The sequence below is a fragment of the Gymnoscopelus microlampas genome (genome assembly GCF_963454915.1).
Source record: "Gymnoscopelus microlampas genome assembly, chromosome: 9".
NCBI lineage: Eukaryota > Metazoa > Chordata > Actinopteri > Myctophiformes > Myctophidae > Gymnoscopelus > Gymnoscopelus microlampas.
Window position 1 is genome coordinate 29989528 of NC_139946.1, and position 13569 is coordinate 30003096.

At 39.9% G+C, this 13569-nt stretch overlaps 1 protein-coding gene across 1 annotated transcript; it reads left to right on the top strand.

Annotated features, from left to right (window-relative positions):
- Positions 1 to 3360: 3360 nt before the first annotated feature.
- On the top strand, positions 3361 to 11186 carry LOC311052287 (protein shisa-like-2A; the record flags this gene model as incomplete). The annotated part of the gene is made up of 3 exons (XM_084067180.1): positions 3361 to 3542; positions 6894 to 7030; positions 11002 to 11186. The coding sequence occupies 3 exons, from the start codon at positions 3361 to 3363 to the stop codon at positions 11184 to 11186; spliced, it is 504 nt and encodes a 167-aa protein (XP_083923306.1).
- Between the last annotated feature and the right edge of the window lie 2383 nt (positions 11187 to 13569).

Here is a 13569-nt window from a genome sequence, read left to right on the forward strand (position 1 = left end):
AGGGATAGTTCACCCATACTTGTTTTCTATACACACCCCATGAAGCCTCGAATTCATGGAGTTTTTTTTTGTTTTTGTCGCATTCCTAAACCAAAAATGTTATGACAGGCGGAAATATGCTAATGTCTCTGGTAGGAGACTCAAAGTTGACATTTTGAGTCTCCTACCGGAGCCACTGCCGGTCATCAAATGATTGGGTTAGGAATGCGACAAAAACAAAAAAATCACCATGAATTCAAGGCTCCATGGGGTGTGTAATCAATAGAAAAAATGTCATTTTGGGGGTGAACTATTTCCTTAAGTAGGCTATGTAGCATACATGTGCAGAGACTGATAAAATAAAACAAATTTTCAGTGGCACATCAACATAAAATAGAACTATACAGGGGATTTTTTTAGTTTTAAGTGGATTTTTTCCATCACATGAAATAATTAATTTTCCATCTCCATCTACATCCATACAGCTTTTACCTTCAGTCACTCAAGAGTGTCCCGGGCTGACAATCATTCTGAGAGCTATTGTGAAACCTATTGAAGGCTGGCTGTATCCACTTATCTAGCCACACTGACTGAGATGGATCTGCAGATCTTTTGAATGTCTGTACTACAGATTCTACGTATACTACATTTGAATTGACCAATGGGAGTAGGATGATAGCTCTCAGCATGAGGTTTGTGGGTTTTCTTTATAGCTCTTCATGCTGATAAGTGGATACAGCCAGCCTTCAATAGGTTTCACAATAGCTGTCTGAATGATTGTCTGGCTCCTAGGCAGAAGAACACTGTAGGTGAACAGTGCATTAACTGTTTGTTCCAGTATTTTCACCTTGGATGCCAGTTTGAAAAAGTTATTAAGAAACATTGGCACATTCGGAGCTCTGATCCCTCTCTTGGTAATTGTTTTATAGTTGCCCCACGTATTGTCCACAGTAGACCCCCCCATGCCCCAACTTGAGAAATCTACTGGTCAGATCGCACATGCAACAGCCAACAACCCTCACACTTTGAAAAAATATATATATTTTTTGCCTTTATTTGTAAGGAAATTAGTCTGACAGGAAATGGGGAGAGAGATGGGGGGGTGACACGCGGCAAAGGTCGTGGGGAACGGGAGTCGAACCCGCGACACGCTGTCAGGCTGGCATTGCAGCCGAGGGTGCCTGGACCGTCACGCCACGGCCAAGGCCTCCCTCACACTTTTTGACAAAAATCAGAGACGTTAACTATAAATGTGGCAAATGTACGTGCCCAAAGTAGTTTCACATACAAATGCAAATCTTTTGATCACCCATGTTACTGGTAAACGTTTTAAAATAAAGGGTGTTTATTTTATTTTATGTACAACTTTATATTAGTTGTACTTCTACAAATATATCTGATCAAGTGCATGTGTGGGTTGGCCTATGTCGGAAAAACCTTGAGAGCTTTAAAAACAAGAATTTCAGAGCACATGTGTGATATCAGAACCAAAGATCTTAGGAACCCAGTAGTGGCTCTTCATTTTGCAGAAGCCAAACATTGAATTTCTTCATTAAAGTATATTGGCATTGAACGGGTCAAATTGCCCCCCAATGGAGGTGACATTAACACACTACTTCTCAGTAGAGAGGCATTTTGGATCTCTACATTAGACACTGTTAATAAGGGCCTAGATGAAGCCCTCGATATCAGACCGTTCCTGTAACCTGCCATTCTATCTATGCTTTCTTTCTATTAATGGGTCCCCTTTTGCCTGTGTTTCGGATTGATAGTCTCCACCTGCCTTTTGACTGTATCACATCCCATCATGTGGGTCTTAGTTTTAGCCTTCCTGAATTTAAGTGTAGGCCATCACTGCATTGTGATTTGGTCCCTGTTCTCATTTTTCACTTGTAGTATTGACCACCATCTATGAATTTGAATTACTCACTGTCTTACAATCGTCATATATATATTTTTCCTTTTGTATATCAAAATGCTTTTTGCATACAAATGTTGTTTTTTGTATTTAGCTATTTCGTATTTTGTATTGCTTGTTGTATATCTATAATAGTTCAGAGAATGGCAAGGGTGGAGCTATGATCAGTTACCATGGCAGATAAGGGAGGAGTTGACTCGGTTACCATGGCGATCGATCAAGCTTGTTACCTGGGGAGTGAACTAGGAATGGAAATAGAGCATGGGAGTAGAGTGAGGAGCAAGTAAAAGAATCACTTGCTCCTTGATACTTGTTAATTACTGTATTGTTTGAAGGCGTAGTCTGCCTCCTGAACATACGTTGTACCAACTCCATAAATAGCAGGTGGGCTGGGCTCACAGATCAACACATTGTCAAGAGACAACACAATTCATACTGTCACCGGTATGGCTAATACGGTGCAAATACATATTATTATGAACACTGTGGAGCACACCTGCAGTGCAATTACTTCTCTTTGTCAGGAGAGGGAGACAATGTCCACTCTTTCCACCAAGTTTTGTGGAATCAGTTCACAGCTGGTCGAAATATCCTGCTAAAAGACAGACAGACACACGAGGGGAAACACATGAAAATTACATGATCATTAGCGTTGCTAATATTGTGTTTAAGTGTAGGCCTATTTATTTCCTAATCAAACAGTGAAGGTGGATGGACAGTCACATTAACACTGCCCCCAATGCTTCACATAGTTATCTTAGCAAACAGTGATAATTCCAATTAAGTAGCATAAAAAGTATATGCTACTAAAAAGTATATTTAGCCCCCATAGGCGTCTCTGTCCGCCTCTGTCAGGGGGAGGGGCAATATTTTGTCATGGGGGACACACAAAAAACACCATCTGTGAGGAAGTGCACAGTATGGTATGGTTAACTTGGTACACTATGGAAATAATACCAGTATCCTTTATACCAGAGAGTTGCATAGTCAGCAAGGAACTGAGTCATAGCCTACAGGTGGTTATATCTGTGGGGGGGCTGGGCTTTCAGATCAACAAGAGACAACACAATTAATCTACTGTCACCAGTATGGCTAATACAGTGCAAATACATCATCCTATAAAGTGCCCCCCCTATAAAATTGCCACTGTTTAGCAAAAGGCTATAGCATGACGCTTCTTCAGTACCGTGGAGAGCTCCTTGAGAGAGGGAGGAAGAGAGAGAGAGAGAGAGGGAGGGAGGGAGAGAGAGAGGGAGGGAGAGAGAGAGAGAGAGAGAGAGAGAGAGAGAGAGAGAGAGAGAGAGAGAGAGAGAGAGAGAGAGAATGGGAGGGAGAGAGAATGGTAAGGAGAGAGAAATGCAGTTCCGCTCGTTTTTGGCTCGAGAGATTTCAATTAATCTAAGACAGATCAGGTACAGTTTTATCTCACAGTTTGCGTATTACTGAAGGAGGAGGAAAAAAAGATGAGCTCAGTTTGCCAGAGTTATTACACCGCAGAGAAAGTGTTTGTGGAAGGCTTCAGATGTCCTAAGCCTGGCAGTGACAGCACGACACTCTACTGTTGTGGCTTTAATGACATCAAGTATTGCTGTGATGATCCCAACAGTTTCTTCCCCTATGAATATGGATACATGTGGTGGCTGAGGTAAGGTCTTGCCTGTTGGTAGGGCTGTCACAATTACAATGTATTTGTTTTAAAATTGTCACAATTGTGATTAACGATTACTTTTTTTCTCGTTGAACACAGGAACATATGAATACAAAATAAATGTATGTTTAGCAAATAACCTATTATACAAATGACTAATGTATTTACTTTATACTTTATAAAAACATGAATAGTGGAAATAGAAGCTCACAACGCATTGCACGCAATGCCTTGTGAGCTTTTAGATCTGATATTTCCACTACTTTTGAGAATGCAATTTAATCGATGTAATAGGCAATACAATCAAGCAATTGGCAAGACATCTCGGAACATGCACTGAGAAGAATATTCCGCCCCATCTACTTAAAAAAAATCCATGCAACTAATTGCATCATTTGATTATGTAAATCAAGCAAGACTAGTCCTTGTATAAAATACTTAATTCGCTTAAGTAGTCAACTTAACTTGGTTAAGTAGCCTAAAGCAAACTTATTTTTTTGCAAGTAAAATCTACAAGAATTGTCAAGTAAAATCTAAGCTAGAGCTGAGGATTTTGCAGCCACATTTTTCTGATATGTTTGTTACATCAATTACAGAGCATGTCATCTACCTTGAAAGAAAGCTTGGACATCATAAGTGAAATGCATTTAAGAGATGATAGATTAGGGCCTCAAAGTTTAATGCCAATAGTCTACCTATTTGAATTGAAATGTACCTTTACATAATCTACACTAACACCATTTTCAAAAAAGAAATCTTGAATTTAAAATGGAGAGTATTTTAGGAAAAAAAGAGCTGCAAACAAATGTTCATTTGACAGTTTAGCTTTATGGTTTAGTGTCACCTGTTCAATTTAGCCTTCAAAGTATATATCAATTAATATTGGCAGGGGAAATTAATGAACACTGACATGCACTGAATGCTTGTTTTAATAATAATAATAATAATAATAATAATACACTTTATTTGTATGCATCTTTCATACAGGGTTGCAGTTCAAAGTGCTTCACAGGCAGGACAGAATTCAAATACTTCACAATTAAGAGAGATAAGTCAGATATAGAAATGAACATAGAAAACACCAGGTAAAAGCACAGAATATGCATAGAATGAATCATGATGGGCATAGGATTAGAATGGTAAAAACACCAGTGAAAAATAATAGAATAAAGTTAAAATAATAAGAAATCCTGGGGAAAAAACTTAAAACCATATAGACAGGAAACATATTATTAATAAAGTGCTGATGAACCAAGGTGCTAAGAGGAGCTTTGGTGGAGCTGCATAGAAATAAAAAGCTGCCTCTTTTTTGGGCGCTGATTTGTGTCAAGTAGACCTGCTGTGGAGGATGTCAGTGCTCTGTATGGTAATAGCAAGTCTGTAATATCTGCAGGGCCTTGGCCGTTGAATGCCTTGTTTACTATGAGTAGGACCTTGAAATGTATTCAATGGGGGCCCGGGAGCCAATGAAGGGTGTACAGGACTGGTGTGATGTGTTCTCTTTAGCAGCAGAGTTTTGTGTGAGTTGTAGTCTGACTATGGCTTGTTTTGGTAGTCCTGAGTAGAGCATTACAGTAATCTAGGTGGCTGATGATGAAGGCATGGATAATTTTTTCAGCATCTGCTTGTGACAGGAAGGGTCGTCGTACCTTTGCCATATTTCTGATATGAATAAAATGCAATTTTGGTTTCTTTATTGATGTGAGATGTAAAATTTAGATCTGAGTCAAGTATGACTCTGAGGCTGTTTACTTGTGGTTTTCTATAGTTCTATCACTATGAATGACAGATCTGCTAGTAGGGGTGTGCCGATACACTAATTTCACGAAACGATACGATATTTGGCTCACAACTTCGATACGATTTCGATACGATACGATACGCACTTTTTTTATTATGAAAATATATGGAGGAGAAAAAAAGAAAATGCAAACAAATAATTCTGTTTTTGCATTATTCAGACATGCAAACTTGTAGCTTTTCAGCTACAATAGCCGTTTTGAATCCAAATAGTATGACACCTGACCCGAAAAAAAAACATGTTGTCACTCTTTTCACTTCAGGGCCGTTTGCATGCCTGATTATTATGATTGTAAAAAACTAGAAGTTCGGGCCGCTACGCGGCCCGAACGTCTAGCGTGACGCGTCGTTCACTTTGCAGTGCCACCTTACAGGCACCTCACAGTGTGAGAGGCGCAACAGATCCCTGTTCTTAATTGAGGTTTAACCCATGCAGATGTCCTAGGGAGTTCAGCAGTTTATCACTTTTAGGTTTTGGACCTACCAGTAGCACCTCTGTTTTATTTTTGTTTAGTTTTAGTAGGTTTTCGTTCATCCAGTCAATTAGAGGGTACTGCTGCATCTGTGATATCCAGTGGTAGAAGAAATACTAATTTTTCAAATATACTAAAAGTACCAATATATACTCATTATGCAGAATGTCCGAAGTTGTTCTCTAAATTTCAAAAGTAAATGTAGTTAATGGTTACTTTCTACCACTGTTGATATCCTTGTAGAGGACGAGCACATTATAAAGAAAAACATCACATGGATGCAACTGGGACGTATCATCAGTGTTGTAGCCTGGGGTCGACGGGTGTTTCGGGTCTCGCAACATACACCCTCACCCAGGTGACCCAGCCGGGGTTGATCAAGCCGTCCCAGTAGCTACCCACGGTCAGTCCTCTACTCCTCTTAGGGAAAGACAGGGCCACTCAATCCGCTTCTCCGGAACTACTCTGCCGGGGCTGGCTGGGGGAGAGGAGAGGCTCTGGCACGGGGAGGGACTAGGCTCTGTGGATGGCCTCCTGGCCGGGCTCCTCCTTCGTCTCACCAGGTCCAGGACCTGAGCGTTGCACCAGACTCCCCCCGTTCCAAGCATTTCATTCTGGCTTGAATGGCCCTCCTTAAAGGCCTCACCGTGGATTTGTTGGGCTTCTTCCTCACGGAAGACACAGACATTTAATAAGCTCAGGCACACTTTGTTTGTGTTATTCAAGTTTGACCAGCTAACGCTTTTTTTCTCTCGTTTATGCCAGTGGTTCTCAAAGTCGTTCTCAAAGTGGTTCGCCTTCATGGACCCCCAGAGGTCCATGAAGGGGTTCCAGGGGGTCCCCAGCAAAATGAGTAAATATAGCATAACAATCTGTTTAGCCACTACGTTAGATCTGCTATTTAATTTTAACATTTTAACAACACAAATATTGTATCCGGGTCCGTGGCACCAAGTCTTTTCAGATGGGGGTCCACAGCCAAATATCAATTTGGGGGTCCTTGACATGTTTGAGAACCACTGATTTATGCTAATGATAATTCTTCTGTTTGGACCTTCTCTGACTTTTTTTTTAGTGTGGGAGCACTTGTGGGCCTCTCCATAGCAGCTGTGGTTCTCCTTGCATTCATCATCACACTTTGTGTCCTGTGCTACTTGTTCATCGCCACCAAACCCAAAGGACTGGACAATGGGTTGCCTCTCAGGGAAGCAGGTAAGTTCATGTCTCATACAGTGAATGCATTGGTGATATTTTAAACATTGGTGGACAGTTATGACTACATTTATTTGAGTACGGTACTTAAAGTCTCACTCACTATATAGCTTTTTATGAATAAAATATATTTTTTGTCAAATCTGTATGATATAAAGAAAACATCATATAGATGCACGTATCATCAGTGTTGTAGTCTGGGGTCATAGGGTGTTTCGGGTCTCGCAACAACATACAGTACACCCTCGCTCAGGTGACCCAGTCGGGGTTGATCAAGCCCTGACTTACGCCCCAGTAGCTACCCACGGTCAGTCCTATAGGGAAAGACAGGGCCACTCAGTCCACTTCTCCGGAACTACTCTGCCGGGACTCGGGGGGGCTCTGGCACATGGAGGGACTAGGCTCTGTGGGTGGCATCCTGGCCGGGCTCCTCCTTCGTCTCACCAGATCCAGGACCGGAGCACTGTACCAGATCCATTGCACCACCCAGATCCAAACATTTCCTTCTGGCGTGATGGTTCCTTGGATAGAGTATGTTATACAATATAACTTATACAACTGGTTGTATTTTGTCTCCCTGACAATACAAACATGGCCAAATGAGGAGATACAGGTAAAAGGGATGTCCATAGAATTGTCTTAATGTAAAGATATGGAGAAACTCATCCCATTCCTTACAACGATTCCAAAACAAAATATATAAAACAAATGGCTTAGAGAAATACACTTACAGTTTGGGACAGAGTCAGAAATGACCTAAATATTCATAATGAAATGCTGCTATTAAGAGAAATAAACCCTACTGCAGTGTGCGAGTGTCAAGCACCAAATCTCAGCATTATATAATGTCTTGGATAGGCAGAACAAACCAGAAGAATTGAGAGAAAAAATAAGATGGCAAGAAGAACTAGATTTAACCTTTTATTTAACCGAAATTGAATGGGAAAATATAAGCCTGTCCTTACACAAGACAACAGCATCTCAGTTCTGGGGAGAATATGCATGGAAATGCCAAATGAGAGTCCAATTAGCTAAATATAAAAAATCAGCAAAACCAAAATGTTGGAGAGACTGTGGAGAAAACCATGCCAACTACAGCCTCATCTTCTGGTTTTGTCCTGTCTTGAAAAAGTACTGGGACAATACTGGTACGGAAATTACGCAGGTTCTGAAAATTAATGTAAACATCAGCCACAAATATATCCTGTTGGGTAAAATACCAAAGGGGGTAGACAGAACCGAAGGCAAGTACCTACGGTAATTCAAATATTAAGATTAACGGCCCTCAAACTTATAATAAAACATTGGCTTCAGAAACTAAGCCCTAGTGTAGAGAAATAGAGGGAGCTAATAGAACAAATAAAAGTAATGGATCAGTTAATATATAAAATCAGAGGAAATCTTAGTAAGAGTAGTAATCTGTGGTGTAATGGAAAGTGTGGGTGTGGATGGAGGGGACCATAATGTAAGCTATGACGACTTTGCACCTCAGCCTAACTAATAGTACAGAAATACAGAAAGTACGGAAATAAATAAGGAAGAGTCAACAACCAAATGGGGGGAGCTCTTTTAATTTGAACTCGGTACTGTTTTATTATCAGGCACTTGACGAAGGACTGACCTTATTAATGATCTGTTGCTCTGATGTTCTAGTTGGAGAAAAAGAGCAGTAAAGAATATGAACTTGAACATGGGTTAGTTTTTGTGCCTCTGTATCTTGCTTTTCCTGTTTGTTTGTTTTTGTTTGTTTGTTTTTCTTCTTTTTACTTATGTATATTTTGTGTCAATGTTTTGTTTCCCGTTTCCTCGTCTTATTTGTCTTATTTTGTTTTTGTCTCTGTTTTTGTCCCGAATTGCGTTTAGTATTTTGTGTTGTCTCTGCAGTCGACATGACTACACCACTGTGGTGTCCGCGTGAAAAAATTAAGTATAAAAATAATAAAATAATTGTCTCCCTGCTCTTCTATTAAGACATTTAGATTATGTCAAAGGTCATGTCTCACCTAGACACAGGATTTGACACGAATTTTGACCTGATGGTCAAGATTCAATTTATCCCCTGAGCAAGCAGGCAGGCTCTATTAGCTCAACGGTAAAAGATTTAGCACTTGCGCAGGAAACCGGGTTCAAATTTCGGTGTATTAGAGGAAAGTTAAATAGTGCTGCTTTAAGTATGTTTTTTGAGTATCTGTACTTTACTTGAGTGTTTGTATTTGTGGATACTTTCACTTTCATAAGACTTGGCGGCCCCTGTAGTAACTCTGAGGACCCCTAGGGTCCATAGTACAGTATATGGTTCCTCTGTGTGTGTGCGTGCGTGCGTGCGTGCGTGCGTGCGTGCGTGCGTGCGTGTGCGCACGCATGCGTGTGCACGTTTCTATAAGTGTCGATCTAAAATCAGATTAATCTGCAAAAAACATTCAGGTGGAGTATGAATGAAACACCTGCAGTTTGCGGTTGAATGTGAAAGCTACCTCAAATGACACCCCTGTAATTTTGTTTTAACCACTTAAACTCTATTGTCGCTGTTGGGTGGAAACCTTGTATGTCCAAAACCGTTTTGGAATATGACCATAGAGTCATATACAGTATATCTGATCATCAGACTCTGGTATTTTGATAATTCTATTGTACAATGAAGTCACTGCATATGTTTGTAGTCAACCTTGTAGTGTTGACTTCCATTGTTATATTGTATAGGGGCCTATATACACTTATGCAAGATATTATGGAAATGTTTGTTTTTTTACTGTAAATTAATTATGACCTGCAAGTAGGCAATGATTATTAGTGCACAATCTGCACATACTAAAAGCCATAGAAGTGGCTTCCCATCATGTCGCCTCGTCAGCCTCCCGTTCAGATCAAGTTTATCCCAAACGGGTAAATTGATTCGTCCATTGCTAGTGCAATGGACTGACTCCAGAAGGTATGTCAATACTGTCTGCGCCAGTGGGTGATCCAGGAGCATCATTTTAATCTATATAATCTAAATTATATATTTATTTATTAATTTATTTATTTTTTATTTTTTGGGTGGGCAGAAAAACCAAATGGGTGGGCCCAGGCCTACCTATGCTCACCTGTGGCTACGCCCCTGGCCAGCGGTATGTTCCTGCAAACAATACATTTGTTTCCATACACCCATCTAGGGGACAGTTCACTCATAAGGGTGTTCTGAGTGGTGGACACAGTCAGCGACATGATCTGCAGTTTGAAGTGACCCATGTGTGGCTATTGTTATGTTTTGGGTACAGATCAGCACAGTTAGGGTGAAGTGAACCTTTTGTTAAGAGCCTGTATCTGCCTGGTAGTGGGATGTTTGAATGGGAAGTTGGAAAAGGATACAAAATGTAACCCCAGAGGATATGTCAAGACTCAACAGTATTTTGGCTATTCGTGCATTAAGTAATAATAACCTGTTATCCCAGTTAATGACAATTACTTATGTCAGTCTTGTTTCTTAATTACAGCTTGGCAACAAGCTGTCAATAAACATGCTGCAACTAGTCGTCACTTTCTCACTTTCTCACTTTCTCACTTTCTCACTTCTGGCTAAAGGCCAGGCAATGAGGGGTTGCCAATGGCTTCCCAATGTTCCCATACTCTGAACCAAGCCCCCAGAACCACGGTAGAACAGAGAAGCTGCCGCCGCCTGGTGGGAACATCTGGGATTGCAACACTTCCGCATTTAAAACGCCACTGCGCGTACTTCTATCGTCTGAAACCCTAGTGCGCCTGCTCAGTGCTCAAGTTTTCCACATTTGGGCTAAACTCATTGATCTCAAATGTGCTGTTGGTTGTTTTCTTTACATTGGTAGCCAAGCTGTAAATGACATTTCATATCAGTCTTGTTTTTTCTTTAATCCCGTCCCCCAGAATGGAATGACAAATAGCTACCAGCGGTGTCACCAAAAACACAAAAGAAAAGTTACACAGTATGACTTTAAAAATCTGTGTATGTCTTCTAGGAACTGAATCCAACCCACAGGAAGGGCCAAGTCAACCCAGCAAGCATGCCGGTCCCCAAGGGTTTCGGAAACACTTCTTGAGCGGCAAATTGGACTGTGACAACCATCCACCAGAACCTGACCGCCTGTTCCAGCGTTGTTTCATGGCAACAGTCACAACCATCAATGTAGAGGGTCCTGCATAGAGCACACTAAGACACAATTTATACTTTGTTGATCGTGTCACTCCCCAGAAATCTTCTTTTTTTTTCTAAGAAAAAAAGTGCCTCATTGCGTTACTTTTTATTTATTATTATTATATATTTTTTTACTGTTACAAAGCAAGGGCAATTAAACCCCTCCACCAGCTGGTGACTCCTTGTGTATTGGAGGAGACATGTTGTTGTCTACTCCAAGGCCAACAAGTGGGGGTTAGCAGAAAGTATTTAGCCCAAATGGGGTGGGTTGGTTTTGCGTCTAATTGTCATATTTAGAAAGATAATATTATTTTAACCACTTAAACCGTATACGTTGTTGACCAAGGTCCCCAAGGGGTCTGTTGGCCCTCGTTTTCCCTCTACGTGAACTTAGGTCCACTATTTTTGCCAGATGTTTGTTTAGTTTTGCTGAATGCTTCATGTGGTTAAACCTGAACCATGTTCAGATTTCCTTCAGGTTATAACAGAGATGACTGCTTAGGGAATTCATTGTTGGAGGGGCATTTTGGAGCATTTTGGAACAGCTAATTAGAGGAGAAAAAAGCTAAAATATATCAATACTCGTTAAATCCATTCTCCGTCCTTATGGTTGCAGTACAAGGTCACTCTCTCCACACTCATACCCCTAGCTAATAGATCTAGACTTTTCATGTCTGCCATATACACAGTCATTTCTGTTATAATTATAATGTCATGCACACCAACGAGTCAAATTGCCACTTTAGTGGAAAGATATACTTATCAGGGTAATTTAAGATTTTAAATTAAACACAGACCTTCAACAGGTTTAATACTGGAAAAACAACAACAACTTTGCCATTCTTCCAACTACAAAACTGGTTGTGCTTGTGCAGTAAATACAAAAAAATAGAAAACAAGCTGTAACAGAAGGACATTGATTTTCTTATATTTATTTTAGTTTGTTCTTATACTATACTGTACACGATTCTGAGGTTTCTGTAGGTTATGTTCTTCAAAAGGAAAATTACATTCATCCTGCTTGTCAACATGGAACTCATGGAACATGGAATGGGGGCGCCAGGCTGGAAGTGGATAATGGGGGAATTATCCTCTCTGCATTCACTGTGCTATAGGTATTCTATATGTGTATTATGCCGATGTCTGTCAGAGACAAATATGCATGTCAACAAAGGGCAACTTCAGAGTCTACAAATATGGACTTCTATTTTTAAAAGTTGTAAAAATGCTAAAGAGTTTTGCAGGATAATTAATGATTTAATGTTGGCATTGAGAATTATGTGATTTAAATACCTTGGAGTGGAGGAGCCTGATTATAATAAATTCATTGGATCTTTCTTACTTTGATCTTATTTTGCCCAAAGAAACAAACCAAAAGATTGGCACCATCTGTTTTGTGTTACATATGTATGTGAGAAAAAAACACCTACTGTAACATACAGAGTATATATCTCAATTCAAATGACTATGCATCTGTAATTATTATTAATCATCATCAGCCCTAAAATGAAACCCTTGTATGATTTGTCTTCCTCAGTTGAATCATTACGTAACTGAAAGCAAAGTACCAAAACGTTTTGTGTGCTTACATTAAGTTCTTCTTGCACAAACCTTAACCAGGAATTGATTTAATAATAATAATAATAATAATAATAAAACACTTTATTTGTATAGCACCTTTCATGACATGAAATGCAGCTCAAAGTGCTTTACAGAGCAAGAATACAATTACAACCAATTTAACAATAAAGCAAAAAAAAGAATAGCAAAAGCATAAAACAACATTAAAATACAAGCAAAATGCAGTGAATCAGGCAATACAGTGAGGACATGGGTAACAACACAGAGATTTAAAAATCAACCAAAGAATCAGCAAAAAGCAAGAGTGAAGAAGTAAGTCTTGTGCTGTGCTTTAAAGCTATCGACAGAGGCTGCCTGTCTTAGGTGTAATGGGAGTTTATTCCACGCTGTCGGCCCTTAGAAGCAGAATGCTGCTTCACCGTATTTTTTATATGTCATTGTAGGCACCTCGAGCAGATCAACACTTGAAGACCTGAGGGGCCGGTTTGGAACATATCTCTCTAGGCAGTCATAGAGGTAGGAAGGTGCCATACCATTTAGAACTTTATAAACTAGTCAACAAATTTTAAAATCAATCCTAAAAACAACCGGGAGCCAGTGTAGTGAAGCTAGAACTGGAGTAATATGTTCTCTCATCCTAGTTTTAGTTAAAACTCTGGCTGCCGATTCAAGCTTGTTCTGCCAGACACTTATTGAACCTGCAGCATTACACAACAGGCACAGCTCAGTATATAGTACAGTATATCATCACAAAATAAAATCACAAAAGCAATTTAGTATTAGGACAAGATATATGCACACAATTTTACTG